This window comes from Python bivittatus, unplaced genomic scaffold (assembly GCF_059951505.1).
Source record: "Python bivittatus isolate LINGU-HERP-01145 unplaced genomic scaffold, Pbiv_v1 ctg000850_np1212, whole genome shotgun sequence".
NCBI lineage: Eukaryota > Metazoa > Chordata > Lepidosauria > Squamata > Pythonidae > Python > Python bivittatus.
The window spans coordinates 40,136,044-40,159,082 of record NW_028277112.1 but is presented as its reverse complement, the minus strand read 5'-3'; the positions used below and the strand labels follow the sequence as shown (position 1 = coordinate 40,159,082).

Below are 23,039 nucleotides of genomic sequence, written 5' to 3'. Positions count from 1 at the left end.
GTCTGCTCCGTGCAGCTATCAGGCTCCCTGGCGGGAAGGCGGGACCTTCCGCGTTGAAGCCAATCGCAGCTTTTCCGCCGCTCGTGGTAACCTGAGGCGCTTCAGCCAACCTCTTCCCCGGATGCGAGGAGCCGGTTTGCTTCCGGGCGAAGAGAGCGGCATGGAAGATGAGCTCGCAAAGAGGAAATGTGTCCCGCACACGAGCTCAACGGCACCAGAACGCTCAAGCCTTCCGGAATGATAAGTATGATACCAGCGCCCAACGCAAGGTACGTGGCCGGACTTCAGCGTGCTTTTCATCCTTTCGGTCTCAGAGCATGTTGGAAATGGCGGCGGCGGATCCTCTCGTGGGTTGATCAGATGTCTTAGATTCTGGCTCGCAACCCCCAAACTAGTTTAAACAGTAGCAGTGTTTCACCTCCTCTCTATAGGAGGGCGGCCTGCAAAGGAACTTTGTGCACTTTTTAATGATGGTGTGGAAGTTTTCGTGCGGTTATTTAAGAGTGAGAAGATGTGTGTGCCTTGAGATCTGAACAGCTGTTAGAAATCCTTGATCGCACCTGGTCATTTTCTTTTTGTTTGTCTGTTTTAAAGCATGCACACAAATACCTTCATTAAAATGGTCTAACTAGTTGGGTAAGGTTGAGAAAGCATAGAAAGCAGCAATTTTTGAATACTCATTGCAGTAACCATCTCTTAATACACATGAGTTGAAGATGCTGTATTAATCAAGTTCAAAATGGAAGTTGGGTGTGGTTGGTAGAATGATGACCCTTACTAATTTATGTTGAAAATGGGAGGGAGTTGTTTCACTTAAGAATTGAATTATGCACTTATTTAAGCAACTAATTGGCCATCCTTTAGAAAGGAACAAAGACAGACTAAATTAGTACACAACAACAAAATAACCACCTTTGCAAAATCACAGTCATAAAATGTGTAATAATATGTGTTTGTTTAACAAAACCAGAGCAACTTACAGTAGTGATAAAAGGATAAAAACAATGTGTCAGATTCAGCCTGGATTAGTCAGATTTAGTTACTACTGAAATCAAAAGTGCACTCATGACTTCTGGTAATTTGAATGGAATTAGGTTCAATTGATATAATCTGGATCTGGTCCAATATAAACTTATAATGGCAGAACAGTAAATATTATCATTAAAACTGAACAGCATGTAGAAGCCTGGGACAATAAGAAAATATATATATATCAGGAAGAACATCATGTAAAAAAAATCTCTTCAAATCCTAGAGATGTTTTTGGGATGATGGAAGAATGCCAAAGGTGACGTGATGAAGAGGCTTTTTGATAATCTTAAGTGCCTAAAATTTCAGACATAAAATGTGACTTCTCAGCCTAAGAAATGAAAAACGTTTCTGAGAAAACACAAATATGACAACAGAATCTATACAAATGTAAACCATTAAACCTTTTTGGAATGGCTAAGTTCATTCACAAGCATCAGCTATTTTCAAAATTAAATCTCTCAAGGCCAATGACTGTATTTCTCACTTTCTAGCATCTAATTCTAGGCACTTTTTAAGTCTCATGGGAAAATATAAATATTTTGACTTTATGGGTTAGGATCTGAGAAATGTAACTTATCATTGACAATCCTGTGAGTTGATGATGCAACTCTTAGAACAGCTCAATTTTAATCAGAAATAAGGAGGTTTTGGGGGGGGTTCTTTAATATTTATCTAAATCTTATTGGTTTAGATGGAGGAATGGATTGGAGGAATAAAAAATGACTATAAGATAGCAGGTAGCAGCATCTGGGTGACCTTATTAGGGCAGAGAAGTAATGTCAGGACTGGTTCTTACTTGGATAAGAGACCACAGAGAAATATCTGGGCTCTAGGCTAGAGTGGGAAGTAGAAAAATATCCTGGAAGAAAAGGCAAACTGCTTCTATTCTATTGCAAGACAACTGTATGATTGTGTTTGACAAGAGTCAAGCTCAACTTGAGAGCATCACTACCTGTCATACGATAACAAGCTGAAAATGTAATGTGAGGTTAGATAGATAATAAAGTCACCTTGAAGGCAGCTTAGTGCAATTGTGAACCCAGCCTTCATATTTGTTGTTGTCACTTAATAAGCACCCTGACAGAACAGTGTATAAATGGCTGTTAAAAGAAACACACTGGATTCAGGAGAATTAAAACAGTTTCTAACCTTGGAGCCATAGAAACATATACATGTATGTGTGCTCCATATCAGTATATGAATATGTACAAATGCTTATTTTTGTTCCAACTAGAAATAAAGTTCATCATTTAATTGTTTGTTTTCCTATCTTGCTGTCCCTTAATAAATATGACTTTTTAAAGCTTGATAGGATTGATCTGTTCAACATTTAGAATGAAAATAGTTAGTTGGGGTATATGGGTGAGGAAATATATACCTAGAATGTGTAAAACTACCTTATCAAGAATCTACTACATATTCCCTCAAAATATTGAGCAATGTAACTGTAGCTACTGGATGAAAACTGGCTTGTTGCAAATTAACTGTCTTGTTGCATCAGAGCAAACACCTGCCTAACACTAAATTCTGTTTTCCACTTCAGTTGACTGGAAAGCCTGCCAACAAGTTATGAGTTCAATAACCACCAGCTACTGATCCCTATTATTATCAAAATAATACCACATTATTTTGATCTTGAAGGCAGTGAATACTCTTACTGCAAACTTCTGTGAATCAGTCTAATCATCTTTTTAAAGCTATGCATCTTGTGATAGGCAACTTCAGTTATGTGCTGCCAGAAGTACATTCTTTTATCTATCCTGCATCTGACATCATTCAGCTTCCACAGATGATTCTAGATTCAGCTATTGTACCATAGATAGTAAAATTAGCTTATTCATTCTTTCTTCATTCTGTATAATTTATAAGGCTGTATCATATTCTGCAGATGATAAAAGTATATAGGTATTATGTTATGGATGCCCACTTTTATGAAATTTGCTGCTCTTGGATGTATGCTAAAGCCTATTACAAAATCTACTGTCCCTTCGTTCAAGAAATGCTTTATTTATTTGAGCACTAATGTTGTTTTTTCTGTTTATTGTTCAATCATTGTCCACCACTGCATACAGATGGTATGATGGCAGCACTTTAGAGAAACAAATATTTGTGCACTGGAAACAATAATCCAGTTTGGTCATACTCCTAAACATTAATACTGGAAGAGCCAGTTCTAGTTTGTGTTTAACAAGTAACAAAGGTGGAGTGTCATAACCTATGGCAAAATAATAATAATAATAATAATAATAATAATAATAATAATATAAAAATAGGTAGTTTAATTATAGAACAAATGTATACTTAAGCACTATTCAAAGATATTTGTAGGGTAATGTATAAATAATTCCTTATTCACTTTCATTACACTGAGTTTTAGTCCTTGAAAAACAAATGATTTATGCAATGAAGGAAATATTTAAAGGAAATTCTTGTGTGTGTGTGTGTGTGTTTTAACTTTGTATAATTATAGAAGGGCAGTGAAACCCATCTATAAATCTCAAAGAAAATATGGTCATTGATATGGAACAAACATTTTAAAAGATAAGAGGGGGCGGTCATTGTGAAATACACTTAATATATATGCCACAGTTGGCCTTTGTGTATTTATATTTCAGTTTCCTCTTATGAGTCAATGATATGGCATAACTGTGCCCTGCTGTAGTACTTGCTTTTTAAATTTCTGTTCTTTCCTCTTTCTAATAATAGAATTCACATATTTTTCCTCATATATTTGCAGAGGGTTTTTTTTTTTTCATTAGCAAATACTTGGTTGTAAATGATAGTTCAAGAAGGGTATGACTTACCAAGAATTATGGTTGTCTTTTAAAAAGTCCCTACCATCTGTCATTGAAAACTGGTGTGTACCAAATGATATAGTGTTAGAAAAAACAAACTGTGGTATGTGGCTATTTAAGTCCTTAATTTGTATGTTGCTCCACACGTGTACATATTTTGGTGGTTAAACCATTTTAGCTCAGTCCAAACTTGTGTCATTTTCACTTTTCAGGTCTACTGTACAGGGAACAGAGCAGGAGAACAGTAACATATTGATCCGATTCTACGGATGCATTTGTGTAGAAATATTTTTCATGTCTGGCTTGGTGTATCAGGATCAAACTGGTAATATACAGAGACTTACCCATATAGTGTCTAGCACACTTTCTTGATTTCCTGTCTTGTGTATCTTAAACTGGACTTTGGGTGAAACCTGGTGTCACATTAGTGGATTTCATTTCACAGTGGTTCTTCATTTCCCTTCTTTCTATAGCCCCCCAGATCAGCTTTTGAGACATGGGCGATACTCCAAACATATTTTGGGAATAAGTGGGAGTCTGCTTGGAGAAAGAAATGTTTCCTTCTTCAAATTCTATTGGAAAAATTACTTTTATAAATGGAAATATGAATTGGATTTTATCCTTTCTGCCATGCAGAGGAATTAGAGTATGACATCTGTTGGATGCCCATGTGATAGTCAAATGTTTTGAAAATAGCCTGATGCAGGTGTTAACTTCTGTATTGCTTTCACTATTCTTGACTTAGAAAAAAAATAGGAATTCGGCTCTTGGCTTACTAGAGAATCATAACAACTTCTGAGGTTGGACTGATTGATGTAGATTATTTTTTTCTTTGGAGTATCAGCCAAATCATGAGATGCCCTTTGCAGACTTTTCTGCCTGAGGCCTTCCCTCCTATCCTATTTTATTTGTACTCTTCTTTATACACATATATGTCCAGACAGAGATAAACACACAGAGTCAAGGGGTTAATTTTCAAAGGGCAAAATAAAAATGCCATAATTAACCGAGTAACCTTAATCCCTTTCTCAGGGTGAATACAGATGTGAATGATTGAGAGGAAGCTGGAAAAGTACAGGCAGGGAGAGCACACATCAGCAATCTTAAACAGATCCATTGGGAGCATATCTTATAACCAGTGGGTCAGTCTAAGTGGCTAGAAACTTGGGAAAAAGATCCTTCAAAGAGACTCACCTTTAATGAATCCTCTATAAATGAATGTTCAAAGACTGGCATTAAAGATACTTTATTGAACTCTGCATAGTTCTTGCTTCCTCAATCTTACCCGGTTTTCTAAAAGTCGGAAGACAGCACATGGATATCTCTTGCTCCTTGCTTAGATTTGTTTGTTTGTTTGTTTGTTTTTTTGGTGGAGTGGGGAAGCTGATCTCAGTTTGTCTTGTGAGCATGGTAGAGAACTTTAGATTTGGAGGATCCACAGCTTATCCAGCTTCTCACTTCTTTTTCCTTGTTACCTATATGGAAAGTTTCAAGATCATGAAAAACAGGTAATCAAAGGGTGGTACAGGGGATTTTTTAAATTTGCCAGAGCTTTTTTTTACCTCAGCTGGAAAATTCTGTATTATCCTACTGTGACGTTTACCATGTTTTGCCGTGTTGCAGTGTGATATATTATTGCAGCATAAAATGCATTATATATGGCTATTTATCTTTTCTCATGTTAGTATGAACTGTATTTTCTGTATATTTTCATCAGATTCCTTATCTTTTACATTTTGGGGGATGGACTGAAACCCAGTAAGTTTATTCCATAGCCTCTGCCCTTGGATTGGGAACAATTAGTTATCATTCTTCCAATCAGTCCCCTGTGAACCTTAAAATCTGAACATTTTGGAAAGGAGAATAGACACTGCAATGGGAGGATGAAGTCAACACATGCAATATTGGTTTTCATTTGAGTATGAAAACCAAGTGTGTGAGAGTGTGTGTGTGTAACCAGTTGAATACCAAAGAATGCTTCTAGATACAGGTAAAACAAACCTGGAATACGAAGTAAATGTCAAACAGGAAACGAGTCACAGCTAGTGCAACATCAGCTTATGTTCATTGTCTCACATGGTATTGCCTGGAAGTCTTTTCACCAATAAATAGCAACTATGAAAACCTACAGTCTCTGAGTCATGGTTTTATTTTATAATTGCAGTATTTCATGTTTCGTTACCATTAAAATAATGCACTTTGGCCTTCTCATAGATTCTGGTTTGACAAGCTATATGATTGATATTTAAGTAGCTGTTGGGAAAAGTATGCAATCAGTTTAGAGCTGCACACATGAAGCCTTTCTGCGCATGCCTTTTTGCATTCCAAGTACATTCAGATACTACAGGCTTGTCTTTGTCATTACTTAGTAAGAAACATTTCCTTTTCCAGTTGTGATGTTGTAGTCCATTAATGGAATAATAAAGGAAAGGAATAGTAAATGAAAGCTCAGTCTGTTTGTTTTTTTCTTACAAAAAACATTGCTTAGCATCATAGATTTCTTTTACTGCTTGGCCCTGAACTGTCTTTTGGAGCTTGCTTTTTGCCCGCCCCCCCCAAAGTATTAAAATGGTCAATGATGCTGATGTGCTCCCAGGAATATATAAGATAGTATGTTCTGTTATTTTTTATACACAAATTAATATAAGACATACATTTTTAGAGAAAGAAGTTTGATAGGCACGCACATTTCCTGCCCAGTTCAAGGACAACCCATAGTTAAGAACAGAGCCTACTGTAGCAAAATTTGAGTTAAATACACAAATCAATGATTTGATTTAAATGCACAATGGTTTGAGTTAATTGCACAATACTACTTATACAGTTTTATGCAATAATACTATTTCAGCTTACATAAAAATTTGATTTAAGGACAGGCCTTGGGAACAGAACTCATTCTTAACCTGGGGGCTACCTGTAGCATGCTGGAAAAACTCTCATAAGAACACATCAACAATTGGTGAGGATCCAACAATCATTTTATTAAAACCAGTAAATTACAGTGAGTCACTGGTCTCTTGCTGTTAAGAGCAAAAAGCTTCAGAGGGTTATAGAGATAAGATGAGCATTCATATACATTTGACAATTAAATTTTTTTTTGCAACTGATAAGGAGTACAAACAGGAGTGGAGTCCTTGGGGTTCTCTGAGCTTGTTTCTTTTCTTGCAAGTGTTTCATTACCTGGCTGGGTAACATCTTCAGTGCTAAAATGGGATGGGGTTTGCTCTCTATTTATATACTGTGGCCTGCCTTGCCAGTGCTGGTGGGGGTGGGGGTTTTGTTTTGCTCCTCTGGTAGTTCCTTGATTAGCATATATTTGCTGCTTGATTGTGTGCCTGGTGGTAACCTTTGCTTATCTGGGTGATGATTGCTGGTGAGGCGATCTTCTGGTCTTTTGTCTCTTTTGAATAATATGTAAATGCTGTTTATGTGTCTGTTAATTGCTGCCTTGTCTGAATACCAGGCTTCCAAGAATTCTCTTGCAGTTTTGGATTTAGCTTGGTCTAAAATGCTGAGAGTTTCCCAGTTAAACCTATGTTTAAGTCTGTCCATGAGTTGTGAGATTAAGGAGTTTTCATCATGTCTTCTGACTGCTAGTTGGTGCTCGTGGATGCGCTCTGCTAGTCTTCTGCCTGTCCTACATAATGTTTGTTACAGTCCTTACGCTGTATGTTGTAGATGACTCCTGTTTTTTCTTCTTGTGCTACTGGGTCTTTTAGTTTACTTAAGAATCAGTCCAACAAAATCACCCCAAAATATCTTTGCCTCACCAGCAATCGTCACCCAGATAAGCAAAGGTTACCACCAGGCACACAATCAAGCAGTAAACATGTGCTAATCAAGGAACTACCAGAGGAGCAAAAGAAAACCCCCACCCCCACCAGCAGTGGCAAGGCAGGCCACAGTATATAAGCAGAGAGCAAACCCCATCCCATTTTCGCACTGAAGGTGTTACCTACCCCACATCCTACTTGGACCTGGCAGAGTTGTCAGTGCAGCCATTATCAGTATTCTTGAGAATGTTGCAGTTTATGAACACATACTGTTTGTGAAACAAAGGTTACAACTGCGGGAAGATACATGGCATGTATATGAAAAAGATGGTTTTGCAATTAAGATTATTCTGGCTAGATATACAGGGCCAATCAGTGACCTAGGCATGAGGATATAAGAGTTACACAAAACAATAAAAATTCTCTCCATAGTAGATATCCTGGACTTTACCCTGTAGAGCTCTCTAGATTAAAGCCAGCACCTTAGAAATCTAATGGAAGTCAGTGCAGCACCCTCAAAATAGTTATTGTTGAATCATCCTGTACCTATTGGTGTGTGGGCTGATGCATTTTGTACCAATTGCAGTTTTGAGTTAGTCTTCCAGGGCAACCTGAGGGAGACATCGTTGCAGTAATCCAAGGCTTGAAGGGCATTTGGCTGTCTGCATATATCTGTGTATATGCACATCCTCTTCTCTGGCAGTGCTAGCAGAAATGTCTGCATACATACGCACAGACAACTGAAGAGAATTTTCAAAGCAGCCACATGACCTTCCACAGGACGTGATTGCTTTTATGCTTTAAATAGATGTGTTTTGCTGTGCTAATACACTTTGCAAAGTATGTGTTTCAGATGCTTTGCACAGCTATAGCATATGGTTCATAACAACACGTATACAGGTGAAATAAATGTCTTGATGTGGAATTCAGACTCCCGAATATGCAACTTGCACGCCTATTGCTTTAACAGCCCAGCCCGTATTTCTATTTATTATGCACTGACTTTCTGCGCCTATAACCATTAGAGCCAATAGATGTAGAGACAGTTAACAGAGGGACTCTGCACTTTTATCTGCTTTCCTTGCCTGAAAGACTCACTTTGCATATTCCTATGGAGGGACCTCCTATTGGTTCTCAGGGCTTTCCTCATTTCCTTCCTCTCTCAGTTCAGTCTTCTTTCTCTTCTAACTCAGGCCTGTGCAGTTCAGGTACACACTGGTCTCACTGTCTCTCCATAATGGAGGACAGCACACTATGTCTGAGCTGTAGATAGGATTTAGGAACTCAGGGTTTCCTGCCTGCCTATGTTGTCTCCTGGTGACTGCCTGGACAAGTCCCTGCAGTTTTCTTGGGAAGATTTCAAGAGTGGTTTGTGATTGTTTTCTTCCTAGGACTGAGCGAGAGTGACTGGCCCAAGGTCCCCCAGCTGGCTTTGTGGCTAAGGTGGGACTAGAACTCCCAGTCTCCTGGTTTCTAGCCTGGTGCTTTAACCACTACAGCAGACTGGCTCTCCAGGCTTTTCTATCATGTTATTTCATAAACAAAGCTCATCTTTATTTTTGTTTTACACAAGCTTCAGTCTCAATAGTACTTTCTTATAAAAGTTATACTCCTAACTATAGTGCTGAAGAATTTCTCTGTGGATCCTTTCTGCTGTATAAAACTATCTGTTGTCCAGCAAAGAGTGTTGGGCCCAGAGTGGAGAGCGGTTTAAAAATTATGAAAAAAGAGAGAGGTTTGTCTTTCAATTCACAAAGAGTGCTTACCTGTCTGCAAGGTGGGCAGATTGATAAGATAGGATGGACTAGGATCTCCTTGTTATCCAGCAAGGAGAACAGACAATTGTTATTCTGCTTCTTGACAATTGAGATGCTGGACAACAGGATGCCTTCTTTAGTTCTGCAAATTCTTTTCTCTTAGGAACGTAAAGATTGTGTGTACTGCCCAGAGCCACATATGTGAGATGGGTGACTACATAAATTAAATAAATAAATAAGCAAGCAAGCAAGCATATACCTTGAATCCAAGTGCTTAAATACGCTTTGTATTTGGTTTTCTGTGCTTTTTGTGTCAACTGAAAGCACTAGTACTTAAAATTTGCCTTAATGACTTGAAAGCCACCACTGAATAAGAGGTATCTTACTCCCCAGTACAGTAAAGTTTATGGTGATCCATGAAATTCCCACAACTGGAAGGTATCTCTCCTTGCATTTTCTCTTTGGCTCTCAGTACAAGGAGTGGAGTAGAGTAAATCCTACTTCAGGCTTGAGTAGGTGTCTGTCAACAAATTACCATAGGTGTCCATGGATTTAGCAATTTATAGGATTTAATGGTTAATGTAGGGAATTGTTTTTGCCACTTCTGCCATTGCCTTCACTTTGTTCTTAAGGCAAAGTAGGAAGCGATACCTTATTAAGACATACATTCCTCTTAAGGTAATCTTTTGGAGCTACATGGAGGGTAGGGCAAGAGCTAATATATTCTTCCTACACTTCCTTCTTTCTTTCCATTGCCTTCTTCACTCTCAAACAGGAGAGAGCTGACTGATGTCTTACAGAAAGCTTTTGAAATTAGGCCAAGGACTGCATTAAATTAGGCTGAATATACTAGATGGCTCAAGAGCTGCTGATTGCCCATCCCTGATGTAAATCCACAGTGATGACCTGGATGTCTTCCCGCAAAACAATAGGGTAACCTATTCAGAGCCAGGAGAGAAGGGGGAGTACTCTGAGGCCGCTTCCTCAGCCATACTGGTTAGGAGTTGCAATTCCAGGAATCTGAAGGGCACCAGATTAGGTAGGTTTTGATTGTGTGATGCACAGTCACACAATAAAAATTAGGTGTGTTTGTTGGTAGTGAGGCAGAGCCAATGACCCTAAAATTCTTTGTACTAAAAAAGGAGGGTATTTGTGTGTTGGGCAGTCTTTACTAAATAGTATGGTTTTATCGTTTGCAGCAAATACAGCATTAGGCTTATGTGTGTATGTTCACAGAAATCATAAGAGGATATTTTTAAACACAAACACATACACAAACAACCCCAACTTTAAATTTTCCATTGCAGAACATTTGGGTATTTCTTTATGTGAAATGTTATGAGCTTCAGTCCTCAGAAGAGGTTCTCAATTGCCTTAAGTTTCATTCAGTTGTTCCGAAGTGATATTGATCATAGAGATGACACTTGGACTTCAAGATGGGTAAAACTCTACCTTTCTTTTGAGACAGCATGCTATCTATCTGTCTAACTTCATATGTAAGCCAGCAGTCAAGTTCAAAGGTTATTTTTGTATTGCACATTCTTGATCACAAGAAGTACTGACATTGTCTTTAGGAGCCAGGACTGGAAAACTGAAAGAAAAAAAATCTTTTGAACAACTATAGTGAAAGGAGAAAAATGAAAGAGAAATCCTAATGAAAGGTATATGGCTCTGAAAAGACTGTTTTTGAGATAGTTTCAAAAATCTCATTAGTTAGTTAAAAAAAAAAATGTGGAAGGTTTTCTTGAAGTCATTTTAGGGCAATAGGAAGAGTGTTGTCCTGTGTAGCTTGTTCCACTTGAGATGGCTTAGGTCCTTCTGACACTCAGAAATTGCAGGGCAGCTTGATGGGTTAGGATGCTTTGTTGAAAGGGTGTTGTAGTAAGCATAGTGTTACTGTATTAATACATGGTACGTACTGACAGTCAGCAACTTAATTAAAAAATTCCCAACAATGTTAGTCTTGACTGAAGATTCCAGGCAAAGAATAGTTATGCTTTTGTATGAAGCCTTGGTTTTCCTAGGCTTATGGTTATAATAGGTTGTCAATTTTTGAACTATAGAGATCTCTCAGCATTTTGTTTGAGGATAATGGGGTGGAACTGGACTGATTATAAAAAGGTAAAACACTGAATAAACTAAGTATTATTACAGTTCTTTGTAATATACAAAAAATAGACCTGATATTGTACTTTCAAGGCAAACTTGAACGTCCAAGCTTTTTGAAGAGTAACCTCCCATTCCATATAATTTTAAAAATATAATAATTTTTTTTATTATTATTCAATCTGGGTGAATTTTCAGAAACAGATTGTAATATTGCACGAGGTAGGCATGTATGTTTAAACTCAGAAATCTGACTGGGTAATACCAAGCTCTTTGGCTGTAATCCACAGAACTACTTGAGATATATCTAGCAGTTATATCTAGGCTTGCTTTTGGAAGAACCCATATAAAACCCCGGGGGATTTAATTTCAATTTCATAATAAGTCTACTATTTTATTAACAACCTCATAATAACCTAGATTTGTTTCTTATCATGAATCTGGGCATAAAAATGATAAAGATAAATAATAGATTTAATTCTTGCCCTAAAAATCTTACTGGGTATTTTTCCTCAAAATAATCCAGAAAATCAAACTGAATTTAAAAATGATTCCTAATGCCGGCTCTCTCCGCTTGTTAATGCCTACAGGACACTTCCATAGGAATGAGGGGCTGCTGATGAGTATATAAGAAAAGATATGGTGTAGGAAATACATCTATTGTAGTTTATGACTAATGATAGAAAACTATTAGCAAATATTGTTTTAAAAACAGTTAAACTAAAATTGAATTGTTACTGATTTGAAAGATGAGTCTTGTGCACATCATTAAATCTGAACTCTCAACTTTTTTTCATAGAAAATCAATGCAAAACTCCATGAAGGGCTCTGTCAACACTGTAAGGAGGTCCTGGAATGGCGTGTGAAATTTAATAAGTATAAGCCATTAACACAGGCTAAAAAATGGTGAGTAAATTATTATTGTAATATACTAGTTGCCATATACTAGTTGGGCAGTCCAGCAGATATGGAAACATATTCAATTGTGGCCAAAGACAGGGTAAATCAGACTACATAGAAGCCCCCCTCCCCCTTTTTAAAGAAAGCAAAAATGCTGTAGGAGTCAACTATACTAAAAATATGCATTGTTATCTACTTCTGAGGCTTAATTGATAAATAACAAGGCAGGCCAAGGAAGGATTAACATAAAACCCTCCTGCATTGTGAAATCTGTAATTAAACTGAAGCCATAAACCATTTCCTTAACCTTAATGTAGGTAAATAGCCTAAATATGAAAATGCATCTTCAATTTTCTGAAGCCTAGAATGGTTCAATAAGTAAAAGTAGTTCTTCCATATTTTTAGGGGCAATCAAGAAGCAGCCTCAGGAGGCTGTGATTTTAACCACAAAAACAGTGGGAAGTGATCAGCCCTTTCCTTGATAACAAAGGAAGCAATTCTGGGCAGCTTTAAGCATAGTTTTTCCATGACCCTTATCTGTTCTAAGACTTTTGAATGTGGTTTTCATTAAAAAACATATCTAGGCTTTGTAACATACATTTGTGTCTAAGTGCATCACCAGGTGATTCATGCAAAGGAATTGTAAATAACCTTTGGGCTTAACTCTGTTTTAAATGTGTCTTATCAGTATTATTCAAGTCCCTGTTTTCCAGTGGAAAAGGTGTGTTCAAAACAAGCGTGATTTAATTCAGTCCTGTACATAGAGTTAAGAAGTGCATAACTTTCAGAAGCTTCTGCGCTTCTTTAGGGATTTTTTTTTATACTGCAAAGTTATATGAAAATTATTCAGAGTTGCATTAATGGTTTTTGGCAGCTAAAAAGTAATCTTGATAACTGTGTTTCCATGTGTGGATGCTATCTGCATCTGATTTTTATTACTATTCTTTGAAGGCCTACATTACAATTCATCCCGTTAAGATACCTTGGCCTATAGGAGAGGCTTTTTAAGGGGACGTCTGAGAAGAGAATGAGAAAAATACCTCCTAGTTTCCTAACCTTGGTGGTATTTTTCTAGAACCTAGCCACTTTAAGAAGATATTTCATCCTAAAACCGGGTAAATTGACAGATTTGAATACTTTATATCATTTAAAAACTACAGAACATTGTTAAAGTGAAATTAATATGTAGATATCAGTGACAGTAATCAGCACAGTATGATTTATAAATCAAAGTGAAAAATACAGTTTTATTTGGTCAGTAAAACAATATTCATATTTTATTTATTTATTCATACATACATGCACACATACAATGTCTATAGCAGTGTCTTTGGGTGGTACACCAAAGATTAAAACCAAAGCCAAAACATAAAATACAAGAGAGAACCCTAAAATAATAATAGTAATAATAATATATTTAAATATGTCTAGATCTAAAAACAATTCAGTTTTAATTCATACAAACCAAACAATCCACAAACAGATCTGGTTTAACCTCCTGGCCCAGGTGCCTGAGGGAACATCCAGATTTTTAATGCCTTATAAAAGACCAGGAGTTAAGGTCATCCAAGAATTAAATGTTAAAACTTTATGCCCAACTTTTGGTTGTGGTACAGGACCATGAGTACAATTCTAGTCCAAAAATGGTTTCTGTATCAGATTAAGTTCTGTATCAAATTTGTTTTTCAAATACAAAATTATTTTAGACAACAAGGCATACTCTCACAATTAACTTGCCATTCTGTACAGCACACACAAATCTAATGTGTGCTTTACAGAAATACAAATATTAAATAATATTTAATAGGAAGATGGCAGGTTGAAGAGGGAATTATTTTCCCGAGTTGTTGGCCTTTATGACATTGTCACCAAATATGGAAGAATGATCCAATCTGATTGTAATGGTTCTAACAGCTTTTAGAAAATGAGTTAACAATGTTAGCAATCAATATTCCAGTGATACACCATTGGTAAACACCTTATATCAGTTTTCTCTAAGTGTAATACTGTAAATTTCATATTTGTCTTCCACTAAAATTCTTATTGTTGTATACCAATTGTGTTTCAATTTTGTGTCTGTTTCATCATGCATCTTTAACTTGTTTGGTTTCTCAGTAATATTTCACCAGGAATTTATAAAGGCCCAGCAAATGCTCCAAGTCTTGTGTTATAAAGTTTTCTAATTCAGTCAACATTATTTAGTGTTCTACTTTCCTCTTGTAATTCCTTTAAAGGTATCCTGCTTATTTGAAGATATTGAAGCTGGTCAGATGGTTCTGACCATTCCAAAGATAGTGTCTTGAAAGATTTCATCTTTTTCTTGTTGCAATCTGTGCAATTTGTTATCTTGCCAGTGACCAAATGTCTTTGCATGTTCATGTTCATTAAAAAAATGCTTAATAATTAAGCAAGAAGTGATAAATCTGAGCTAATTATTTTTGTTTATCCCATACTTTTAATACACTGCTTATTATCGAATTACCTCTTATAAATTGTCTCTTGCTGTTTGTATCAAGCCAAAGGTATTTGTCTTGATATAAGCCATCAAATCAACAAACATATAAACCAGCTGGAAGTTCTGCTCCTTCAAGAGGTAATCTAGCTATTAAGATGATATAATTCAGCCTGTTTCCCAAGTTGAACAGTATTGTTGGTTATGGCTGCCGCAGGCTGGATTCCAAAGAACGAATGAACAATGGACACTAGTGTAATCAAAATTAAAGCAGCTTTATTGATTAGTGTGGTAAACTTACATAGGAGAGACCCTTTTATGATTAGCTGTGACAGATGCAAACAAAGGGAGAGGTGAGCCGTGACAACTGTTGGTACTGTGTTGCTTTTATTGGGCAAGTTTTATACCCCTTTATCCTCTCCCCTCCCCTTGTGCTAGTTACATTACATTGGGAAAATAAATCATGAAAGAGTTGCAGTTTTAAGTGTCAGCAAGGAAAGGTTACATATTAGCAAGGACAATAATAGCTTGATAAAATGCAGATAGTCCTCACTTAACAACCCTAATTGGGAGCGGCAACTCCATCGCGATGCGGTAGTTAAGCAAAACATCATGAGACTGCTTAGCAACAGCAATTCCAGCAGTCCCAGTTGCTGTCGTTGAGCAAATCCCATGTGGTCATTAGGTGAGGACCCACCTGGATCCAAGCCATTCTTGGAAAAAGGTAAGGGACTGCTTCCACATCAACTCCCCTATCCACCTATCTCCCCCTCATCTCTGCCCTTTTGGCTGCCTGCCTACCTGCTGCCCTGCCATCCAGCCCTGCCGCCACACAACTGGCCAGGTCCTTCTTTTGCACCAGCACACCCAGGTCCTCTTGCGCACCAGCCAGGGCCTTCTTTCACAAAAGAAGCATTAATTAGGAGAGCATTACTTTGATATACTTAGCAAATATTAGGGCTTAATGTTTGAAAAACATTTTGAAATGTTGCAAATGTAGAACTATCAGCAGTATAGTCCAGATATTTGCTACACATGTTGCTCTTGCAGTATGGTTGGCAAGATCTTTAAACAGCTCAGCCTCCAATTCCTTTTACCCCTCACTTGCCTAAGATGTCTTTTCAGTTAAGAAGCAGAATAACATATGAACAGGATTATCAGCTGGCCAGAAAAAGAAAAGCTCTATGACTGGCTCTGGCAGTTTATGAATGTGCATGATATAGTTGCTGCTAAAAAAAAAAAAGTGCAGAGGCTGGTTGGCAACTGTAAGTAAACATTTAAATATGTCAGTTTACAGTTTTAGTTTCATAGCTGCTTGAACAATTAAATATTTTTCTGTCAAATGGTAAATATGATCAGAAAAATAAACAGAAAAGTTTATTGAAAGATGCACTAGAAGATAAATAAATATGGCCAGGTATTATGACATTCAGATCTAATTAAATTATCTGTAATTTAATTTAACACATTTTAAGAACAATTAACTGTTAAAGAGCATCATGAAACTTAGAACTGATAAGGAATTAGGCATTACAAACTTCATTTTCTTCCCAAGATAATTTATCCTTCTACTACATTTGTTTCAAAATTTCTGAAAGTTTTTACAAATAATATCTTTCTTTAAATACATGAAACTTGGAAAGATTCTAGTTATGACTTCACAGATTGCTAATTTATAATGCTTTGTGTCAGGTAGCCATATTAAGTATTTTAATTCAACTTTCCTTTTTCTCTTAATAGCATAAAATGTCTGCAGAAGACAGTAAAAGATTCGTACCATATTATCTGCAAGTCATGTGCCTGTGAACTAGAGCTGTGTGCTAAGTGTGGAAAGAGGGAAGACGTTGTGATTCCGTAAGAATTTCTGTAATTCCATAAAATTACCTAAAGGTTACCTTAGGATCCATACTAAATTTGTCCTGTGAGATCATCAAGAGAGGGCCTGGTTAGGATCTTGTCACCACGCAAGTGAGGGGGACATGGGTTAGAAGCCAGGACTTCTCATCTGTGGAATCTACGTGCCCCAGGGATTTATGTAGCACCCTCATTCCTGGCCTTTTTGAAATTGTTTCCAGCATATACGGGTGGTCCCCAGGTTAAGAACGCCTGGGTTACAGACAATCCATAGTTAAGAATGGAGCCTATTGTAGCAAAATACACAATGATTTGAGTTAAATATATAATGGTTCAAATTAATTACACAATACTACTTATACAGTATTATACAATAATACCGTTCCAGCTTACTTACAAATTCAACTTAAGGACAGACCTTGGGAATGGAACTCATGCTTAAACTGGGGACTACCTGTATTTTTATTGGAGTTTTGATTCTTTTAATACCTAGTGAGGAAAAGGGTCATCATCTGCTTTATTTTTTTATTGCAGCATTATTGTGATTCATTACAGGTAGTCCTCGGTTACTGACCACTTGTTTAACGACCATTCAGAGTTACAGCAGCCTGAACGAGTGGTACTTACAACTGGTCCTTGAAGTTCCAGCTGTCCCAGCACCCCCGCGGTCATGTGATCGCAATTTGAGCACATGGCATCTGGCTCGCACTTAAGATGGTTGCAGCATCCCGCAATCATGTGATCGCCATTTGCGATCTTCCCTGCTGGCTTCCCACAAGCAAAATCAGTGGGGAAGCCAGTAGGGAAGGTTGCAAGTCACTCTTGTAAGTTGCTCCCGCTCCCACCACTTTCCCATGTCCCATCCCACCCTCCGCAGCACCCACCCTCTGCCCGGCCACGCTGATGACAGGTTGCACAGCCATCCACGTGCCCTTCCACCCTCCAGAGCACCCCCCTGCCTGCACTTGTGTGGTGCTGCAGCACCCCCTACCACTCACCTGCACTCTATAGCACTCACCTGCCTGCCAGCCTGCTTGTGAGCCTCCTGGGACTTGCAACTTCCTGCCGGCTTCCCCATTGACTTTGCTTGTGGGAAGGCGGCAGGAAGTCACAAGTCACTGTCACTGTCACATGAGACCCTTGCTTAACCACCCGCGATCCTCACTTAATTATGGCAATGGGGACTGCTGGGATTGCTGTTGCTAAGCGATGTGGTCATGTGACATCACGCTTTATGACCACATCGCTTAGTGATGGAAATTCCGGTCCCAATTACCATCATTAAATGAGGACTTCCTGTATTATATTATTGGGAGAGTCTTGTATACTGCCAGAGTCATTTGATCTGGGTCATTTGATCTGGATACATTTTTTGTTAAATAGATCAAGCTGAGAGAGAAACCTCTGCAAACTGAGCATCCGCTCCTTCTGCACCTCGGACTTTCCCTTCTGCTTGGAGTGGAGGTAGAAGCAAGTCCAAATGCAGAGGAGATTGAGTGTATGATATCATTTTGATTTGAAGTGTGCAAATCTATTATTTTGGTAATATACTTTAAAAATTATCTTGAGCAATCCTAAGTTTGATGCTGAAAACATGATAGCCTTATAAATAAGATGGCAAAATATTGATTGGATGCTACTACTTTAAGCAAATATAATCATCAGTGGCTCTACATGAACATATGGGAGTAGGCTTATATAAAATGCCATGAAGCTTTTACTTCCACTTTCTGATGCTCAGCATTGTTATATATATCTAGCTGTGAATATAAAAAGGTTGCATGTAACTGAAGCTAAGAAGGGTAATCGACACCAGAAAAGGCAGAATCAATATTCAAAAGGATTCCAAGAGGCTAGGATACTGTGCTGAAATTAGCAAGAGGAAATTTAGTAGAGAGGTATGTAAAATAAAATTTTGTGTTCAGGTTAAAAAAAATAGACATAAGTACAGGTGAAACTCGAAAAATTAGAATATTGTGCAAATGTTCATTTATGTCAGTAAGGCAATTCAAAAGGTGAAACCAATATATGAGATAGATGCATTACATGCAAAGCGAGATATGTCAAGCCTTACTGTGGTATAATTGTGATGATTATGGCATACAGCTTATGAAAACCCCAAATTCACAATCTCAGAAAATTAGAATAGTGTGAAAAGGTTCAATATTCTAGGCTCAAAGTGTCCCACTCTAATCAGCTAATGAATCCATAGCACCTGCAAAGGGTTCCTGAGCCTTTAAATGGTCGCTCAGGCTGGTTCAGTAGGAATCTCAAGCATGGGAAAGACTGCTGACCTGACAGTTGAGCAGAAAACCATCACTGACACCCTCCATAAGGAGGGAAAGCCCCAAAAGGTAATTGTAAAAGAAGTTGGATGTTCCCAAAGTGCTGTATCAAAGCACATCAATAAAAGGTTATGTGGAAGGGGAAAGTGTGGTAGAAAAAGGTGCACAAGCAGCAGGAATGACCGCAGCCTGGAGAGGATTGTCAGGAAAAGGCCATTCAAAAGTGTTGGGGACTTTCACAAGGAGTGGACTGAGGCTGGAGTTAGTGGATCAAGAGCCATCACACACAGACGGATCCTGGACATGGGCTTCAAATGTCGTATTCCTCTTGTCAAGCCGCTCCTGAACAACAAACAACGTCAGAAGCGTCTTACCTGGGCTACAGAAAAAAAGAACTGGTCTGTTGCCCAGTGGTCCAAAGTCCTCTTTTCTGATGAGAGCAACTTTTGCATCTCATTTGGGAACCAAGGACCCAGAGTCTGGAGGAAGAATGGAGAGGCACACAATGCACGATGCTTGAAGTCCAGTGTGAAGTTTCCACAGTCTGTGTTGATTTGGGGAGCCATGTCATCTGCTGGTGTTGGTCCACTGTGCTTCATTAAGTCCAAGGTCAACGCAGTCGTCTACCAGGAGATTTTGGAGCACTTCATGCTTCCTTCCACAGACGAGCTTTATGGGGATGCTGACATCATTTTCCAGCAAGACGTGGCACCTGCCCACACTGCCAAAAGTACCAAAACCTGGTTCGGTGACCATGGGATTACTGTGCTTGATTGGCCAGCAAACTCACCTGAACTGAACCCCATAGAGAATCTATGGGGCATTGCCAAGAGAAAGATGAGGGACATGAGACCGAACAATGCAGCGGAGCTGAAGGCCGCTATTGAAGCATCCTGGTCTTCCATAACACCTCAGCAGTGCCACAGGCTGATAGCATCCATGCCACGCCGCATTGCAGCAGTCATTGCTGCAAAAGGGGCCCAAACCAAGTACTGAGTACATATGCATGCTTATACTTTGCAGAGGTCCGATATTGTTCTATTTCCAATCCTTGTGTTATTGATGTCATGTAATATTCTAATTTTCTGAGATTGTGAATTTAGGGTTTTCATAAGCTGTACGCCATAATTATCACAATTATACCAAAGTAAGGCTTGACATATCTCGCTTTGCATGTAATGCGTCTATCTCATATATTGGTTTCACCTTTTGAGTTGCCTTCCTGACATAAATGAACATTTGCACAATATTCTAATTTTTCGAGTTTCACCTGTATAAGATTAGGAAATCTGGCTTGGGAACACTATAGTAGAAAAGGATCTGGGTATCTTAATTGACCATAAACTGATTGTGAATCAACAGTTACTAAAAAACCAAACAAACTTAAAGGTAGTTTGATGGGTTACCAAAAGTAACAATTCCATTCCATTCATCATTAGGTCAAATTTGGAATAGTGTGTCCAGTTCTTGATGGCTTATTTTAAGAAGGACCTTGATGAACTGGACTGTGTGTTCAAGAGAAAAGCAAATAGGAAGGTCAGTAGGCTGAGTACAAAGGTTTTTTTGTCTTTTTATCTTCCAGGCCTGTGATATTTCCTTTTCCTTGGGTTCCTTGTTGTCCAGATCTGTTGTATCTCCCCTTCAGTTTTTCAGTAATTCTTGAAATCATTGGCATTTCAGGTTTGGGGGTGGGGGAAGAGTTGCTTATTTGGCTAAAGAGGCTATGTAAGGGGTTGATAAAATATTACAAGGGTGGGGGGATAAATTCAAGTTCTAATCTTCAACAAATAGCAGATCTTAAGATGGTCAAACTGAATGAAAAGAGTTCAGAGAGAGAAGAGCAGAGTTGGCCAGAGTAGGGATGCCACCAGGAAGATGGGAAACAGGCTCACTCTGACCTAAGGGTACCAAACTTGGGCTACAAAAGTCCAAGTAGCAATTTCCCATTTTCCTGCTGATAATCAGGTGTTGTTGCATGAAAGCTGACAGAGAAGACAAAGCAATAACTTCAGTGATTCCACAAGAGTGTATTTAGGTTTGCTATTACAACTGATGGTTTGAATTACTTCCCTTATTTTAGAGCTTTCCAGATTAATCTGCTAGGGCAAAACTGGGTACAATCAGAAAATTATAATTAAGCTTCATTGGATAAATAAATTATACTTGCACAGCTACTGAACTTTAGCTGCTTAAATCTGCCCAAATGAATAGGATGGAACTACCAGGGTTTATGCAAGGCTTTTAGTGTGTTTTTTAAGTATTGCTTTTCTAGACTATTAACTAATGGGCATTTTATTATTTAGAATTTTAAACATTTAAAGTAGTATTTAATAATACTAGTATTTTCTGTCCTGTTGGTGACACACACACACACACACACACACACACACACACTCATTGAAATATATGGTGTATTTCTACCCACAGCCTGCAGCTAAAATTATTGACTGCTTTGCAATGTGGAACACTAAACAGTATTAGATTTTGTGTCATAAGAAGCAGATAGTGGCTCTTGTCTGATTGGTGAAATGATCCATTAGACATGAACACTCCAGGTAGAAAAAATGTTCTTATTATGCCTGTACCAGCATGTCTCTTTAGCCAACATGAGACATCACTTTGTTCTGTCTACCTCACCTTCCTCTGCTTGGTTGCAGTCCATCCGTTTTTGCACTAGATTTGTGCCACATGGGGGAATGGATAAAAGTTCTCTTTTCCTTTCCTACCAGGAATAAAGCCTGACAAATATTACTGTGTGCCTTTTTTCATAGAATTCAGACAAATCTGGAAAATACTGAGGAGAAGCCTTCCCAAAACCATTGAAGACAGAAGAACAGAAAGGATGTATTTGAGAAAGGTGATGAAAAAAACTTAAGCGGCCTGGAGGATGAGGATGAAGATCTGGATTTACTCACAAAGCAGATTAAAAACTTAAACTGAAACAATGGGTGTCTAAACAATTCTTCAAAAATGAAACTATTAGGCATCATTTCATTTCTTCCTAAATAATTTATTGGACATTTTTGCACTTTGGGGCTTGTAGCATCTGGAAACAGTTTTCACAAACCTTATGATTTCATTTTCTTCAAGAATCAAATCTGCTTAAAAGTTCTGTTGGTAGTATAACTTTTTTCTTTCATTTAGTAAGTTAAATGGCAGAAAGCATGGTATCCTATATCTGATTTAACATATTCATTGTTTCGAATTCTTTCCCCTTGCTCCTGTGCTTTCTTTCAGTCACCCTATTCCTTTTATTTGTACTTCCCACTTCTTCAATTTTTTTCCTTTTCTCAATAATTGTTGCTTCACCTTTTGTATTTATTTTGGCATTTGCAATACTCCCTCTGCCAAGCTATCATTTTTAAAGACATAAGAACATCACAAAATCACTATGGATCAGAACCCCATCATACTAGAGGAGAAGCAGAACTGGTTCATCTCTTCAGCTGAAGGAAAAATGGCTTTTGCCATCTTCAGTGGCCACCCATACTATTTTTTTCTCCTAGTGAGTTGTTATAAGAATTATAATTCTAACATTGGAGAGGCTTCAGCTTGCGTCTTTCTCTGTCCGCTTTTCTTCTTGTATGTTTTGCCTTTAAATCGTTTCTGCCTCAGCCTTACATTATCACCACTGATCTTTGTAAAGTGTTTTGAGAGCATTTTTGTAAAAAAAAAATAAAACCACCCCCTCCCCCCCGAAACAGAATAAAATGCTTAACAAACAGAGGCCAGTCAGATACATTCTGTGAATCCTATACCCAGAACCTGAAAGAAATAATTCAGCCCTTTTACTGCAAACCCTTTGCACAGTGCCTAAGACACAGTGGCAATACTGATAAAAATGGAAAACATTATCAAGGCAAGTAACTGATCCATTCTAAACTGCATTTGCTTCCATTTGGAAGATGAATTTGTCAGGTGGAGAAAGGAAACCAATTGCTTTACAAGAAATATCCTATTGTTCCTGTCTTTGGTTTGGAGAAAATTGAAGAAGGAAACTGTAGTATTACAAGAGCAGTTGGTTTGTATTTATTGTGATGTGCATTTAAAAGCAACAATGATGGTAGAGGTTCAGCCACTGCTTA

General features: G+C 37.9%; 1 protein-coding gene across 3 annotated transcripts; it reads left to right on the top strand.

The window, feature by feature from the left end:
* The first annotated feature begins 111 nt into the window (after nt 1-111).
* On the top strand, nt 112-22,678 carry CUNH9orf85 (chromosome unknown C9orf85 homolog). Of its 3 annotated transcripts, XR_015793673.1 has the most exons (5): nt 112-269; nt 12,263-12,369; nt 16,556-16,669; nt 20,394-20,490; nt 21,726-22,678. XR_015793673.1 is itself a non-coding variant. In XM_007434504.4 (4 exons), the coding sequence occupies exons 1-4, from the start codon at nt 168-170 to the stop codon at nt 21,775-21,777; spliced, it is 375 nt and encodes a 124-aa protein (XP_007434566.2). In that variant the 5' UTR covers nt 112-167; the 3' UTR covers nt 21,778-22,678. The 3 variants fall into 3 exon arrangements, 2 of the variants coding, with proteins under 2 accessions (XP_007434566.2, XP_087985919.1); XM_007434504.4 differs by lacking the exon at nt 20,394-20,490; XM_088129793.1 differs by lacking the exons at nt 20,394-20,490; nt 21,726-22,678 and adding an exon at nt 18,053-18,662.
* Nucleotides 22,679-23,039: the final 361 nt, after the last annotated feature.